General features: G+C 43.4%; 1 protein-coding gene across 1 annotated transcript in view; it reads left to right on the forward strand.

The window, feature by feature from the left end:
* MSH4 (mutS homolog 4) overlaps positions 1 to 18,309 on the forward strand; it is a 183,149-nt gene that overhangs the window by 142,089 nt on the left and 22,751 nt on the right. Inside the window, exons 14-15 of the mRNA XM_030205714.1 lie at positions 2,678 to 2,802; positions 13,586 to 13,786. Of these exons, the coding sequence (XP_030061574.1) occupies positions 2,678 to 2,802; positions 13,586 to 13,786 (326 nt within the window). The remainder of the gene's footprint in view (positions 1 to 2,677; positions 2,803 to 13,585; positions 13,787 to 18,309) is intronic.

An 18,309-nucleotide genomic window follows, 5' to 3' on the forward strand; every position in this document is an offset into this window, starting at 1 on the left:
GTATTTTTCTGTGAGGCTTGGAGGATCTCTCTTCTACATCTCTATGGTGAGAACTTCTAAAAAATAAAAAAAAACATCAACTTCACCTCAACTCTCTCCTCTGAAAGATAGGGCTTAGCAGTATTATTTTTAATTATTGGAGTCCCCAGTGAATGAAGTGGCATCATATGATTGATATATATATATATATATATATATATCTCAATATATATAAAAGGCGAGTGTCATACTCACTCGCAAATGCGCAGTAGAGACCTTCTCTGCCCCGCCCCAATACGTGATGACGGGGGCGGAACAGAAAGGGTCTGTACTGCGCATTTGTGAGGGAGAGACACCGCCGTTGCTAAAGCTTCCCCCACCCGGAGTTGCCGCCGCCGCCACCACCACCCACCTTCCACCCGTCGGGCCCTCGCTCCGCTACTGAAACAGCGAAGGTCCGGGAACGCAGCATTGAGCTCTACTGAGCTGCCGTCGGCCTTCCTTCTTCTTCTCTGCCTGTGTCCCGCCCTCAACGACGTTACGTCACACGAGGGCGGGACACAGGCAGAGAAGAAGAAGGAAGGCTGATGTCGGCTGCTCAGCAGAGCTCAGTGCTGCGTTCCCGGACCTTTGCTGTTTCAATAGCGGAGGGGCCCGGCCGGGTGGAAGGTGGGTGGCGACGGCTCCGGGGGGGGGGGGCAGCGGCGAACTCGGCGGCGCGCAGGGGCCTTTCAACCCCCCCTTCCTATAATAGCCTGTTTTTACGGGCTCAAAGGCTAATATATATATATATATATATATATATATATATATATATATATATATACACACACACTAGTACATCCCTGATATGAAACTGCAGCAAGATGAATGGAGAAATGTATTACCGTATGTTGTCTCATTAATGTTTCTTTAAGAAATGTACTAATGCAGAGCAGAATTTTACATAGAAAGGCGAGATAGGAATTGAGATGTCCAGGGTGGGACATGCACAATTCCCCTATATTTTACAAAGGCTCAGTCAAACATAGAACCTTCTGTAAAATATGGGTAAGGACATGTAGAACAGCATGTATAGAGAAAGCAGTAATTTAAAAGCTGCACCTGTTTCTTAATTAATTTGTGGACGAATAGGCCTAGAGAATTATCTGAATTTGATCTATATGATTTCCTGTTTGTAATGCCGATTGCATATTCACAATTTGTAGTGAAATAATGAAATATACTAATAAATAAATTAAAAAAAAAAAAAAGCTGCACCTGGGGACCAAAGAGCATCCTATTCTCTAATCCCCGTTTGTGCTTGAGGACAGCTTAATAAAATTGCTGCTGCAGGCAATAGCGATCCCCTTCCCTGTTCCCCTCCTACACCAGCAGCACATCTCCCCAACTCTCGATTCTCTATTGGTAAAGTGGTGGTGGGGGTGTCCCTAGTGGTCTAGAGGGAGAAGGAGCAATCACCAGTTGCTCCTGCTCATTAAGGCTCTGGCTTCAAAATAGTACCCTTGACCTCCTAGTGGGAATCTGCTGCCATAGGGATGTGGGGGGGCTTCAGCCTTTGCACCTGCTCCTTCAAGTTGGCATTTGTGCATGCCTTGGGGCAGATGTGAAAGCTGACATTTACAGTGTTCTATATCCACATCCATTCCCTTTGTAAAATGGTGAATACATGTCAAGATTTGAGGGCCGCCCAAACCAAACTACTCCCTCTTCATGCCTCCTTGCAACTTCTATATGCTATACCATGGCAGTCTACCCATTTAAGTTTACTTTTTTTTTTTGTTACATTTGTACCCCGCACTTTTCCCACTCATGGCAGGCTCAATGCTGCTTACATGGGGCAATGGAGGGTTAAGTGACTTGCCCAGAGTCACAAGGAGCTGCCTGTGCCTGAAGTGGGAATGGAACTCAGTTCCTCAGGACCAAAGTCCACCACCCTAACCACTAGGCCACTCCTCCACTGTTGCTACTATTTGAGATTCTACATGGAATGTTGCTATTCCACTAGCAACATTCCATGTAGAAGTCGTCCCTTGCAGATCACCAATGTGGCCGCACAGGCTTCTGCTTCTGTGAGTCTGACGTCCTGCATGTACGTGCAGGACGTCAGACTCGCAGAAACAGAAGCCTGCGCAGCCTTCTACATGGAATATTGCTAGTGGAATAGCAACATTCCATGTAGAATCTCCAATAGTATCTATTTTATTTTTGTTACATTTGTACCCTTCGCTTTCCCACTCATGGCAGGCTCAATGCTGCTTACATGGGGCAATGGAGGGTTAAGTGACTTGCCCAGAGTCACAAGGAGCTGCCTGTGCCTGAAGTGGGAATGGAACTCAGTTCCCCAGGACCAAAGTCCACCACCCTAACCACTAGGCCACTCCTCCACACTTCTTTTTTTCAGTCATCAACATCAAGAAACAAGATTCAAATGTTATACAAACACATAACAGCAAAATTGAACAAACAATAAATGACCAAAATGTCAAATTTGTTATACCCCCCCCCCCCCCCCACCAATTCCCCTTCCAACCATGGCCTGGCTGTGGCAATCTGCCCATTTAAAAGCCACTATTTATATGTGGGGGTGCTTTTAAAAATAAGGACCAAAGGCTAGTAATTTTATAGGTTTCTTATCAATTTGTAGAACAATACATAGAGTACTGCTAATAAATTTACTTTTTTAAACTTTTCTTAGGGTCATATGTAAACTACTTGGTGAAATATATGAACATATCCATTGCCTCTATAAACTGTCTGACACAGTTTCAATGCTGGATATGCTGTTGTCATTTGCCCATGCCTGTACACTCTCTGACTATGGTAGGTTAACTGAGAAATGGAAACTTATTTAAAATATAAATACATAGTAATAAAGCTTAATATTGTTGATAACTTATTAATAGAATATCTGTTCTTGTGGGTTTATACATTGTGAATTTAGATGTTTATTCTCTGGCTAATTAGGGATCATGTGATAGTAAAAAAAAATGTGTGTGTTTTGGTGCTTTCTTGATAAATTACATATTACTTGGAACATTTTCTGGTGGAATCAGATATGTTTGTGTCACTTAGGAGTCAGCACAGAAAAGGCACAGACTGAAGACTATAAGATAAGCTAGGGATGAAAGAATACTAGAGGAAGTGGTGTTTTTTCAGTGTCTATCCAATAATCATCTGTTTTAAGTTTTTGGCATCAGGGAGTTGATTGGTTAAAACCTAAAATCAGAAGCCCCACTTAATCCTATTATTATTGCTATATATCCTTATTAATTTTTCAAGTACATTTATTTTTATAATACACTTCTCTGTGCTATTATTGAGGCATGGAAGGGTTTGTTTATTAAAGTGCAGTAAGTTTTTGCACTTACACATGTTTATTTTTGCTGTTAAAGAATAGTAAGTGCAAATAATGTGTGCTGTTGGGTGTGCATAGACATCTTTTTTTTTTTAACCATATATTAAGTTTATTTGCAATTAGTGTTGATATACACTACACCTCTTCTTCAGGAGGTGGTGGTGTACATTCCACATCCATTTTCTACACATAACCTGCTCAGTTTCCACCTTCTAACATGACATGCAGTTAGCTTAGGATTTTTAGCACACTGGCTATTTTTGGCTCGTGCTAGCAGTTAGTGTGCACTCGTGCAAAGGTACAATTTTTAATTGGCTAGCAGATTGCATCTCCTTTACTTATGCCCAGGACTCTAGAGGGTCATGTCAAGGCTCACAATGCCAGAGCCATAACTATGTTGGTAGCCCACTTGAGGTCAGCCTCCAAAGAGGAGATTTACAAAGCTGCAACATGGTCATCTGTTCACACATTCACATCTCATTACTGCCTTGAGCATGATACCTGACATGACTGCTGGTTCGGTCAGACAGTCCTGCAGAATTTGTTCGGTGTCTAGAATCCAGCTGCACCTCCCTAGGCCGTTTTGTTTTGTTACAGGCTGCACCTCCACAACTAGTACTCAAATTGTTTCAGGTTGATTGAGTACATGCCTCGATGTTTTGAGCTCCTACTGTCCTAGCATTGTTGTTTTCGGTGAGCCTGGTAGCTAGGGATTCCCACTTGTGAGAATATGATGGCCTGCTTGTCCTCGGAGAAAGGAAGGTTACTCATCTATAGCAGGTGTTCAAAGTTTGAGCATATAACAGCTGTGCTGAAGCAGTTGCACTGGCTTCCTGTGCTTTTTCGAATTTGATATAAAGCATTGGTATTTATTCATCAAGCCTTATATTTAGGAACTTCATTTTACTGCGCTTAGTCTGTTCTGTTCATGCACATTGTCCGCGATGGTCGTCGCGTTCAGAAAATACAATGCACTTATCTTTGGACACAGGAACAAGAATTTGTTATGCTGATATGAGTTTGTCTGCTTTTTCCATTGTTGTGTTAGGCTATGGAACATCCTGCCTTCCTTGGACAACTTTGTGCAGCAGTGTAGTTCTGTTCAAAAAAAAATTGGTAAAAACGCAGTTGTTTGTGGAAGCTTTTATATAGGAGAAATCTGTGCTTAATCTATTAATGAAGATCAGTACAAGTAGTTTATAGTTTGTGATATGTGGAATGTGATTGTTTTTTTTAAAGTTTTGTTTTTATTATGTATATTATTTTTGCTAACCGCCTAGGTTACATAAGTACATAAGTATTGCCATACTGGGAAAGATCAAAGGTCCATCAAGCCCAGCATTCTGTTTCCAACAGTGGCCAATCTAGGACACAAATACCTGGCAAGATCCCAAAAAAGTACAAAACATTCTATACTGCTTATCCCAGAAATAGTGGATTTTCCCCAAGTCCATTGTTACAATTGTGGTTGTGACCCCTCTCAAACTTAACTTATTTCTGGTGGTCAGCTTCTTAGCTGGCTTCTGTCTGTCCTTCCTGAGTTAGCTCTGTCTCTGTATGCTGGCTGCTCCCAGCATGGCTCTAATTACTCCACTATACTGCACCTGTGTGTGTTAAGCCTCTCTGTGCTTCAGTATGCTTTCTGCCTGAGTCCTGTAGCTGTGACATCATCAGTCAGACCCTTGATAGGGAAGTGGTGTTCTTCCACTCAGGGCCTTTGCATACACCAAAGGTCCAGGTCAGTGTTGGTGCAGTGAGCACCTCTGCCTTGTCTTGCTTCATAGGTATTGTTCCTAGTTTGTATTCCTTGTTTGTTTGTATCTGGATTCTGGAATCCTATTCTGTTGGCTCACTTTCCTTTCTGTCTGTGTAACCCTGAACCCCTTGTGCAGTTAGCACTGCAACCCTGTTTTTGTCTAGGTGCCTGTGGGCACTTCTGAATCCTGGCTGCTGTTGGTTTCCTTTCCCTCCTGTCTGAGAACCTTGAACCCTTTGTGCAGTTAGCACTTCTACCTTGCTTTTTGTCTGGGTGCCTATGGGCACTGCTGTATCCTGGTTCCCTGTTTCCTTGGGCTTCTGCCACACCCTGATTAGTCAAGCTTGTCTTAAAGTCCTTCTCCCTGTATAGTATCTGTATTTCCTCTGTTGGGGATGGTTGGCTTCAGCTTCAGTACCCCTCCTGCTTGTGTCTGCCCTTCTTGCTTTGTTTCCTTCCAGTCTGGTCTGTTTGGTAATCCGGTATCCTGAATCCTATCCTGAACTCTGTTGTGGTCTGGCTTGTTTAGTGTTCCTCCTAGTGTGAGTTCTCGGGTGTTCCTGCCTGCTAGTTCCAGTACCAGTTTTCCTCCAAGCCCTGCCGGCTGCCTGCATCCGGGAGCTAAGTGTAGGTGAAGCCTGGTTCCAGTCCCGTGGGTTTCAGTCCAGTGCGTACCAGTCCGGTGTGTTCCTGTCCCGTGCGTACCAGTCCGGTGGGTTCCAGTCCGGTGCGTACCAGTCCAGTGGGTTCCAGTCTGTGTGTTCCGGCTCGCCTGTCTGCGTCTGCAGTCCTTGCCTTTGCCGGTGTGCTAGCCCAGTGTTGGTTGGTGGATTTTGCCTACTGCTGATGCTCCTCGTCAGCAGCCCAAGGGCTCATGATTGCTCCAGAGTCCGCGCCCACGTGCTCCGAACCTGAGCACCTGACATCCATTTAATAATGGTCTATGGACTTTTTCTTTAGGCAGCCGTCCAAACCTTTTTTTAAACTCCACTAAGCTAACCACCTTTAACTCATTCTCTGACAACGCATTCCAGAGTTTAATTACACGTTGAGTGAAGAAACATTTTCTTCGATTCATTTTAAATTTACTACATTGTAGCTTCATCGCATGCCCCGTAGTCCTAGTATTTTTGGAAAGCATAAACAGACGCTTCACATCTACCCGTTCAGCTCCACTCATTATTTTATAGACCTCTATCATATCTCCCCTCAGCCACCTTTTCTCCAAGCTGAAGAGCCCTAGCCGCTTTAGCCTTTCCTCATAGGGAAGTTGTCCCATCCGCTTTATCATTTTCTTCGCCTTTCTCGGCACCTTTTCTGTTTCCACTATATCTTTTTTGAGATGCGGCGACCAGAATTGAACACAATATTTGAGGTGTGGTAGCACCATGGAGCGATACAAAGGCATAACATCCTCATTTTTGTTTTCTATTCCTTTCCTAATAATACCTAACATTCTGTTTGCTTTCTTAGCCACAGCAGCACACTGAGCAGAAGGTTTCAACGTATCATCAACGACGACACCTAGATCCCTTTCTTGGTCTGTGACTCCTAATGTGGAACCTTGCATGATGTAGCTATAATTCGGGTTCCTCTTTCCCACATGCATCACTTTGCACTTGCTTACATTAAACGTCATCTACCATTTAGTCTCCCAGACTCATAAGGTCCTCTTGTAACTTTTCACAATCCTCCCGCGATTTAATGACTTTTAATAACTTTGTGTCATCAGCAAATTTAATTACCTCACTAGCTACTCCTATCTCTAGGTCATATATAAATATGTTAAAAAGCAGCGGTCCCAGCACAGACCCCTGGGGAACCCCACTAACTACCCTTCTCCATTGAGAATACTGACTATTTAACCCTACTCTCTCTGTTTTCTATCTTTTAACCAGTTTTTAATCCACAATAGAACACTACCTCCTATCCCATGACTCTCCAATTTCTTCTGGAATCTTTCATGAGGTACTTTATCAAACGCCTTCTGAAAATCCAGATACCAGCTCACCTTTATCCACATGTTTGTTCACCCCTTCAAAGAAACAAGATTTCCCTTCACTAAATCCATGTTGACTTTGTCTCATTAATCCATGCTTTTGAATATGCTCTGTAATTTTGTTCTTTATAATAGTCTCTACCATTTTGCCTGGCACCGATGTCAGACTCACCGGTCTATAATTTCCCAGATATAAATGTTTTAACTAAATATGTCTGTGCCATAAATACGTTTTACAGTGGTATGAATTAATTGTAGTCAACGTAGTTGGTAGTGTGGAACACCATAAAGTACAGAATTTTAATATTCTTTACAAGAAATAATTAAAACGTGAGTGACGTAAAAGAAGTATCAGAAAAAGAACGTGGATCTGTCTCATCGTAAAGAAGGATTTTTTCACAACAGAGGTGTGCTCAGAAAATTTCAGATGAGAATCAATGATTACTCCCAGGATTTTAATGGAGTGCTTAAGTGGTATTTGTATGTTATTAATCACAGGGGAACTGAAAAGGACTGGGGAACAAATTAAGGGAAAGAGCAGTGCAGTAGTTGTGGATAGATTCTGTCTCAATGTATTACAAGCTAACCAGAGACAAATGAGATTTTACTAATCACCTCTTCAGTATGGTTTTCATTTGGAAAAAGTAGCTGAACATGAAGAATTTCAGTTCTAGGATCTCCTAGGAGACGTGCCAAGGCTGAAAGAAAATATGAAAAAAAAAATGGGCTCCAGGGTAGAGTCCGTGAATAACACCATATGTAAGATCGTAGGTTTTAGAGATCTGAAATGATCTCTGTTGGAGATAAGATTGGAATCATTTCAGTGGAATGCTACAAACAGTTGTTTCATGTGATCAATAAGTATGTCATGATCCTCTAGATCAAATCTTATTGGATTGATATTCAACCAGTGGCGATCAGCAGTTTTTTTAAACACTGACCACCGTGGACAGAATTAGGCCCTGATATTCAATGCCAGGCCTGGTCTTGGCACCAGCATTGAATATTGGCATCTTACTGGACGCTGTCAGGCTGCCAGCTGTTATGCAGGTCCCGGCAGATATTCAGCTGGGACCCACATTGGTGAAGTGTGGATGTCCCCGTCCTAAGTCCCCTGCACCAGCTTCAATCTCCAGGTATAAGGATCACCACCATCACCAGTTCAAGGAAGCTTAGTGGGCCAGTTAGGGGGAGCCAAATCCCATTTGCTTCTGCCCCTAATGGCTCCATATTAGAAATAGCCACTGTGACCTCTAGCGGGAGTCTCGTGATACTAGTGGTAGTACCAAAGCTTTCCATTCAGAATCTAGTGTTACCTCAGAGGGGTGAATCAAAGGAGCTATTTCCTAAGGCTGCAACATGAGAATGACCTTTTGCAATGGAAATCACACCACATGAAATCTGAGCAGGGCAACCGCCCCAAACTTCTAACTGTTGTTCTCCTATGGCCTCAAATGGCATCTTCATACTTCTTGAAGCTGTAGAATCTCCCATCATGATTGCTGGTGAAGGCACCCACTCCTCTGACTGAGTGTCGCAAAGCTATCCACCATGCCCTACTCTACTGGGGTTTCTTCACTGTTATGTGGCCCAGGAAATACTTGTTATGGGGAAACACCAGGTTAAGTGAATCCTGCTCGAAAATCAGGGACCCTGCCCTTGTTCTTGCCACGTGGATACGTCCAAAGTTGTTTGAGGATGAGTGAAATTCGTAATGAACACCTGCCAAGACACTGAAGTAGAAGTGGTGGAGGAAAGAGGTCCCCGAATACTTCTCTGCTTCAGCATTGAAGGTGAATTTAAACAGAACTTTCATGGAGATGTACTCTAACTCCATCTTGTTTCCTTTCATAACTAGATTGTGAAAGTCCTCAAATCTCTGTTCACTTTCTCTGCCTGTGAAGGAGGCCTGAATATCACAGCAATGTAAATTTTCCATTCCCTCTACTCAGATTAACCTACAGTGCCTCTTCCTTATCCCATAAGTCCTGCAATTCTGTTGCTTCAATGTTATCTTTAACATGCAACACCGTTCCTCTTCCCCTTTTTCCTGCTATGCTCTTCCTGATAGATTATTGCCCACATAACTGTATCTCAGTCATGATTCTCCATGAACCACATCTCTGTGACCACCACTAGATCAAACTCAGCCTTTTCCATCACAGCCTGTAGATCCAGAACCTTATTTCTCATACTATAGGCATTTGTATACACAGCGCTCCAGATACTACCGTTTTTTGCTATTTCTCTCGAGGTATTTAATGTTTTAATTACCTAGGGGCTTTTCCCCGATCAAAGATACGCCTGCTATTTAAACGGCCTGTTTTGACCATTTAACATAGCCAGTTAGGTGCTGGATATTTGCGTCTAACCAGCTATGTCACTTAATATAGCTGGTTAGTGGGTAGCCACTAACCCTGATATTCAGCAGGAGATAACCGCTTATCTCCTGCTGAATATCCGCGGTTAGGTGCTTAAACCCTATTTAACCGGCCAGGAGTTATTCCTGGCCAGTTAAATAGTTTTAAATATCAGGGGTACACTTAACATATAGCCGTGATATTAAGTCTGATATTCATTCAGAAAGCTATCCAGCTAACTTTAGGACAGCTATTTGCTGTTCTGAAGTTAGTCAGATGGTGCCATCAAGGTTTGGAAAAAATTTCATAGTGCCACCTAGTGGAAATATTCGGATAACAGCTGCTGCTGTCCAGATATTTGATTTTAAGTATCAGGGCCTAAATAATCTTGTTTTATGTTTCCATATGGCTATCATGAGGGAACTATCCTATGTGTTCTATGAGGAGGGAAAAACCATTCTATTAATTTAGACCTTTCAGGAATCCAATGGATTTCCATGCACCTGCTTCTTACATAGTTCTGTGCAGGTTGAAAAAGGGGATCTTTTTTTTTTTTTTAAATTTAAAGAAGACTTTAATATAATGAGAGACAATACTATGAACTGCAGGGCATACCCCGCCACTTTTACAATTACAAACCTTCAAACAAGGCAACCCAAAACGTACAATTAGCCTAATGACAGCCACCAACCAGATTAGTATAACAGCCTACATTCTTCATCCCCCCAATGAACCACAGCTCCCTTCATAGTCCCTCAACATACATATACTTCCTCCATACAGTATTAAATGCAAAAATATATTCTGCATTCACAGAGTCACATGGCCTCTTCCCCAACAATTGTTATACAGCAGAGCTAGGACATTTCCCCATAAAACATGCTGTATAAAAAAATATATATTTGTTTCTAATATAATATGAGTAACAGCGATATAAACCTTGTCAGCATATTGTGAAGTAATACAAAACTGTACAAAATTCCCTTAAAACCTAGAACAAACCTACCATTCTGGCATAAAGTCCAAAGCTCAAATAAGTAGGATCATACCTAAGGAAAGGCAGCACCATAAACATGCAGTGGGTCCTAAAACATCAGTACACCTATTGGGAAAATTGAACAAGCTAGATTACCACAGACCTTTACACAGAAACTCTATGCTGGCCTCGGTCACACACATAAACCACAGACAGACCTTCACCAAATACATACTAGGTAACCATAAATTAAAAGAAATATATAGACAAAATTCAACTGACCCCCCCCCCCCCCCCCAAAAAAAAAAAAACCCCAAAAACAAACAGGTTCTTGAATGCAGACCACCACAACCAGAAATTCCCCTTGCACTGATGTAAAGATAGCAGATGTCAGGGCAAGCACTTGGGGGGGGGGGGGGGGGAGAGTTGCTACCAGGACAATTGCTCTGGGCCTCCAGGCCAGAGAGGGCAGGGGCCCCCTGTCTAATTTCTGACCTGGGTCCTGGCCCAGTCTAACACTAGCTTTGTACATTCCAAAGAGTGACATACTCTAATCACTAAATAGAAAATACATTTCTTTCTACCTTTGTTATCAGGTCATGTTATTTTTCTAATCACATTATCCCAGTCTCTGGTTTCTACATTCCTCTGTCTTTTCTTCTCTTAACTTTTTTTTCCAGTATCTCCTGTCCATTTGACCTTTCTTCTCATTCCATGTCCACCATACATCTCCCTTCTGTGTCCCTCTTTATCCTCCCCTGTATCCTTGCTCTTATACTCCCCCCCCCCCCCTCCCCCCCCCCCCCCCCCCCCGTCCAGCTCCTCACCTTTCTGACCCTGTTCTTATCCTTCCCCGTGGCCATAATATCCCCCTATTCCTTACCTCATGTTCAACATGTCCTGCATCCTGTCCTTTCTTGTGTGCAGAATCTCCTCCCATTTTTCACTCATGTCCATCATCCCCTCTCAGTATCCAGTCCTTCCCTGCATCCACTTTCCCCCATTCCTTCCCTTATCACTAGCATGCCCTATGTCCTGTCTCTCCATGTGTCTAGAATTTTTTTTTTGTTACATTTGTACCCCGCGCTTTCCCACTCATGGCAGGCTCAATGCGGCTTACATGGGGCAGTGGAGGGTTAAGTGACTTGCCCAGAGTCACAAGGAGCTGCCTGTGCCTGAAGTGGGAATTGAACTCAGTTCCTCAGTTCCCCAGGACCACCACCCTAACCACTAGGCCACTCCTCCACTCCATTTCCCTCCATTCCTTCCCTTATCCAGCAACCCTTCTGAGCATTCATTCTGGGTATCCAAATTTTCCACCGTTCCTTCATAACCATCATGCCCTCTCTATGTCCTGTTTTTCCCCTGTGTCCCCCCCCCCCCCCCAATTCATGTGACCAGAATTCCTTCCCTATATCCCAACTCCCAATCCAGCATCTCCTCTATTTTCTGTCCTCGGTGTCCTTCCTTATTCCCCATTTACTTCATGTGCTCTGGCACTCTCTTTAAAGTCTTCCTGTCCCCTACAGCAGCTCTCTCCCCTGCAGCTGCCACACCAACAGCTCCTGACTCGCAATTACCACCAAATCACCCAACGATGCAATCTTTAAAAGATGGCACAAGACCTCTCAGCCGTGTTATGCCCAAGCCCACTCAGGCCCACCCATGGCTACATCCCTGACAGCTACATCAAACTGGACCAGTACAACTTGGCACCTTTTAATCAACCACATCTTGTAAATCCAGATTGAGAAGGGAGCAAGATTAAATGATCTAAGTAACTAACCAATTGAACAGCCACTATGGCCTCCATGGTCTTGGCAAAGGGGGTCTTTTACTTAGGCGCACAAAAAATAGGCATGTGCTAAACACTAAAGACGCCCATAGGAATACATTGGTGCCTTTAGCGTTTAATGAGCACCTATTTTTAGCGCACTGGTAAAAGACCCCCAAAGGGATTGAACCAACAGCACGATAATTGGACATGGCAGAGAAGTTCTCTGGTGAATCTTTCAGGATTGGAATTAAGACAATGTGGCCTAAGTAATCAGGAAATATTCCTTGCAGAAGACCAAAATTTAGCCACTTTGTTAACCAATCTAAACAAACAAATGAAGGCGTCTTAGATATTCTGGACAAATATCAAGATGGCACTGAGATAAAGAATACTTTTTCAAAAAAACTCAACACTATCAATGTCTACAACTGAGAATGAATTCCAAGTTCGATTCACTAACATTGCACTAGTGCGTGAGTCAGCAGGATTGGAGTAGTAACTCAGGGATAAAAAAATTTAGTGGCAGAAGGGCAGTCCTAATCTTAATAATTTTTGTCTTGAAAAAAATGACCAGTTCCTGAGCTAAAGAACATTAACACTATCCTGACTAGTAAGATTTAAAACACTGGTTAATGATTTAGCTACTTTAAAAAGAGCTTTTATATCCAAGGCCACCGTTTTCACAAAATGGAAATAATGTTCTCTGGAGGATTTTAATGCTGAATTATAGATGCTAATCTGCTTCCTCCAATTTCATCTATCCTGCTTGTTTTCTACTTTTCAACCATGTCATCTCCTGTTTACTACACTGGCGGGATGGGATGCAGGGGGCAGGACAGTGGCGGAGCAGGGTGATGGCAGGTGCCAGATTTTATCTTTCAAAAAGTTGGCAACCCTAGGTGCATCATTCACATAACTAGAGAGGATTTCCATCCCCCACCAACTGAAGACATACACAGCCCGTCAAACCCTCCGTTAGAAAACCATGGCAGTCAGTGGTGGTGCTCCAAACTGCTAATACCAGCACCGTGAACATACTTGGTTCTCATGCATGTTCAGTTCATGCATGGGAACTGAGCGTGCCTGTGGTGCCGATACCAGTGTCATTGGCTTAGAGTGCTTCCTTTGACTGCTGTGCTTTTCTAAACCAGGGTTGGTGGGCTAGGGATCTTCACCTGCTAAAGTATTTAATTTTTAAAGTTCATAGTAGGGAGGAGGGAAGAGAAGAGGAAATGCATGCCCACCCAAAAATTGTCTTCTGTCCACGCCACTGGATGAAAATGGCTGGGTGAAATAAAAGTTCTTGCATATTTCTGTTATATTTTGTATCCTATATTTTTAATTCTTTAACTTATATCATTGTATTACTTTTATTTTTAGTTCGACCTGAGTTTACTGACACCTTAGCAATCAAACAGGGGTGGCATCCCATTCTTGAAAAGATTTCTGTAACGAAACCTGTTTCTAACAACAGCTACATCACTGAAGGCAGTAATTTTGTCATTATCACCGGGCCAAACATGAGTGGAAAATCAACATACCTTAAACAGCTTGCTCTTTGTCAGATTATGGCCCAGATTGGTGAGCATTCACTAAGGATTTAAATAATTAAACTGCACTTATTCCTACTATCTTTGTAAAATGGTGATTTTTGATATCAGAGAGTGATCTAATTTTGCACCTGTATCTTGCCCTTTCTGATCTGTGGGACAGCCAGTGTCTTATAGTAAGTATAAAAATATATTTCATATGTAAACTATAAATAATCTATTTGTTCATGAAAGGGCATGGTTACTAACGTGTGCTAAGCAGGGGTTTAACAACCACTAAAAACAGCTTGCTAAATATTCAGCGCTAAGTGCTTTGCATGGGATGGGGCAGGTCATGGGTGGAAACTGGGCATGGACTGCACATAGTAATTGTGTGCTGAGGAGACATGTCCATCTCAATAACAAACTAAGGACTTTTCTTCCTGGAACTTGTCCAAACATTTTTAAAACCCAGATACGCTAATCACTGTTACCACATCCTCTGGCAGCATGTTCCAGAACGTAACTATTCTTTGAGTGAAAAAATAGTTCCTCCTATTTGTTTTAAACTTACTTCCATGTAATTTCATTGTGTCCCCTGGTCTTTGTAGATTTTGCAAGAGTGAAAAATTGATTCACCTCTACCCATTCTATACTACTCAGGATTTTATAAACCTCTATCATATCCCCCCTCAGCCATCTCTTTTCCAAACTGAAGAGCCCTAACCTCTTTAGCCTCTCCTCATACGGGAGGCGTTCCAGCCCCTTTATCATTTTGGTCTCTCTTCTCCATGGAGCGAAACAGAGGCATAATAATAATCTTGGTCTTATTTTGCATCTCTTTCCTAATAATTCCTAGCAGCCCGTTTGCTTTTTTTGGCCACCACTGCACACTGGGCGTATTGTCTACAATAACACCTAGATCTTTTTCTTGAGTGCTGACTCCTAAGGTGGACCCTAGCATCAGGTAACTATAATTCAGATTATTGTTCCCAATGTGCATCACTTTGCATTTGTCCACATTAAATTTCATCTGCCATTTGGTTGCCCAGTCTTCTAGTGTCCTAAGGTCTTCCTGCAATTTTTTCACAATCTGCATGTGTTTTGACAACTTTTAATAGTTTTATGCAGGGCTTTTTTTGAGGGGGTACTTGGGGGTACTGAGTACCGGCACCTTTTCCATTGTCTGCAAAAATTGACCCATGGACCCCAAGTTTTAATGAAAGATCTCAGGCTCTACACACCAATTCTGCCTTGTCATAGATTCTGTTGCAGGGGGCCTGGCTATTGTGGGGTGGGTACCTCAGTAATCACCCCACCCCTGAAGGGTAGCCTGGCATTTGAGTACCGGCACCTTTTTTGCTAGAAAACACGTGCTGGTTTTGTGTCATCTGCAAATTTAATCACCTCACTTGTCATTCTGTTTTCCAGACCAATTATAAATAGGCTAAATAGCACTGGTCCCAGTACAGATCCCTGTGGCACTTCACTATTCACCCTCCTCCATTGAGAGAAATGGTTATTTAACCCTACCCTCTGTTCTGTCCAATAACCAGTTCCTAATCAGAAGGACATTGTCTCCTATACCATGAATTTTTAATTTTCTCAGGAGTCTTTCATGAGGACCTATGTTAAAAGCTTTCTGAGAATTCAGATACACTACATCAACCAGCTCACCTTTATCCTCATGTTTATTTACGCCTTCAAAGAAATAAAGCAAATTGGTGAGGCAAGATTTCCCTTGGCTGAACCCATGTGGACTCTGTCCCATTAAACCATGTTTGTCTATTTGTTCCATAATTTTACTCTTTATAATAGTTTCCACTATTTTCCCCAGATCGCCTGTGGAACCCTTTTAAAAAATTGGTGTTACATTAGCCACCCTCCAGTCATCAGGTGCTATGGATGATTTTAATGACAGGTTACAGATAACTAACAGCAGAGCTTATCTTCCAGGTTCAACGAGGTTTTTTTCAGTTTCTCCGCATCGTTACCTTGAAAACCATTTCCGGTACATCTTCTTCCATAAATACTCAAGCAAAGAATTAATTCATTCTGTCTGCTATGGTCTTGTCCTCCCTGCGTGACCCTTTTACTTCTTCATGATGTAGCAGTCCCACAGATTCCTTAACAGGCTTTCTGCTTCTGATGTACATGAAAAAGGTGATACTATGAGTTTTTGTCTCCACTGAAGTTTTTCTTCATATTTTCTTTTAGCCTTTATCAGTGCTTTGCATCTAGCTTCACACTACTTATTTTGCTTCTTATTTTCTTCATAAATTGAATCAATCAAAACAGATGACGACAACAATAGAAGATGCCTCATGTCCTCAAGTACTTGTCCACACCTGCTTGCTCCCCCAGCCACACCCATCCCTTCCTCTCTATCTCACCCCTTCCCCCACTAAACCTTCACTGTCCCGAAACCCCCACACCTCCATTCTACATCCCTACCTATTTCTCTCCTGTCTCTTATTGTTCCCCTATTTGTCCACTCCCATTTTGTCACTTTGCTGTTGCTATTTCTGTGAGGGCTGTGTGCTGTTAAAGTGAGTGCTTGCTGCTGCTGCTGTGTGTGTCAGGACTGTTTGCTGGTGGTGGGAGAGTGAGTGTTTTGGGCAGCTAGTGTGTCTCTCACAACTGTGTGCTGGTGTGGGGACTGAGTCTTACAAAGTACAGTAGGTGGGGGTGTGCACAGTGGTGTTTCTGAGGTCAGTGGGTTGCACCTGTGGAGGTGAGACACTTGTATGCCAATCATGAATGCACTGAAGGCTTTGGTGGCTCACACCTTGCTGGAGGTGGATAAGAGTTTGGAGGGGAGTCCCCAGAGGAGATATCCCTATCAGAGTCTCTTTAGGTTCCACACCTGCTTGCTGGATCTCGCTGACCAGGAACACCTTACTAGGTACTGCTTTGATAGGGCTGCCATACAGCACCTCTGTGACAACCTCTGTGTCAGTCCGCCTGAAGATCACTGCCTCTCTCACCTTTCTGGCCACCGGCACCTTCTAGTCAGTGCTAGCAGTCAGTGCAGGCCTCACCCAGTCTGCCATCCTCAACTGTCTTGCCCAGTTCCTTGATACCTTCCTCACCACACCTGACAATATATTACCTTCCTCATTACCGCCCAGGCATTCCAGAACAACATGGCTCAATTCTACACCATAGACTGCTTCCCCTTGGTCATAGTTGTCATCGACTGCACATACGTCGCACTCAGACCCCCAGGACTCACAAGGAGATTTACAGGAATAGAAAATCATTTCACTCCTTGAACGTGATGCAGGTCATGTGTGATGCCCAGTGGTAGATTGTAGATGTTGTGCCTGCTACCCAGGCTCCATCCATGATGCCTTCATCTTTCAGCATTCAGGAATCTACAGCAGGTTTGATTAAGGGGAGATCACTGGTGGCTGACTCCTAGTTAAGCAGTACAGGGATTCCCAAACTCCATACCCCTTCCCCCTTCTAACCTTCAACACACTCCCTCCTTCTAGATGCCTCCACAACCCCCATCCATTACCACACCTCCACAAGGTCACTATCAGGCTCATTTTCGAAAGAGAAGGACGCCCATTTTTTGACACAAATCGGAAGATGGGCGTCCTTCTCTCAGGGTCGTCCAAATCGGTATAACCGAAAGCCGATTTTGGACATCCCCAACTGCTTTCCGTCGCAGAGACGGCCAAAGTTCAAGGGGTATATCGGAGGCATAGCAAAGGCGGGACTTGGGCGTGACTAACACATGGACGTCCTCGACCCATAATGGGAAAAAAAAGGCGCCCCTGACGAGCACTTGAATGACTTTACCTGGTCATGTGTTTCTTATGACCAAGGCACAAAAAGGTGACTGAAATGACCAGAAGACCACCGGAGAGAATCGGAGATGACCTCCTCTTACTCCCCCAGTGGTCACTAACCCCCTCCCACCTCAAAAAAATACCTTAAAACAATATTTTTTGCCAGCCTCAGATGTCATACTCAGCTCCATCACAGCAGTATGCAGGTCCCTGGAGCAGTTTTAGTGGGTGCAGTGCACTTCAGGCAGGTGGACCCAGGCCCATCCCCCTCCATACTTGTTACATTTGTGGAGGAAACAGCGAGCCCTCCAAAATCCACGACAAACCCACTGTACTCACATGTAGGTGCCCCCTTCACCCATAAGGGCTATGGTAGTGGTGTACAGTTGTGGGTAGTGGGTTTTAGGGGGGGCTTGGGGGGCTCAGCAGACAAGGTAAGGGAGCTATGTGCCTGGGAGTATTTTATGAAGTCCACTGCAGTGCCCCCTAGGGTGCCCGGTTGGTGTCCTGGCATGTCAGGGGGACCAGTACACTACAAATACTGGCTCCTCCCATGACCAAAGGGCTTGCATTTGGTCGTTTCTGAGATGGGCGTCCTTGGTTTCCATTATCGCCGAAAATCAGAAACAACCAAGTCTAGGGTGACCAAAATTTGGGCGTCTCTGACCATATTATCGAAACAAAAGATGAACGTCCATCTTGTTTTGATAATACGGGTTTCCCCTCCCCTCCATTGGGACATTTTGCGAGGACGTCCTCAAAACTTGGACGTCCC

The sequence above is a fragment of the Microcaecilia unicolor genome, chromosome 6 (genome assembly GCF_901765095.1).
Source record: "Microcaecilia unicolor chromosome 6, aMicUni1.1, whole genome shotgun sequence".
NCBI classification, from domain to species: Eukaryota; Metazoa; Chordata; class Amphibia; order Gymnophiona; family Siphonopidae; genus Microcaecilia; species Microcaecilia unicolor.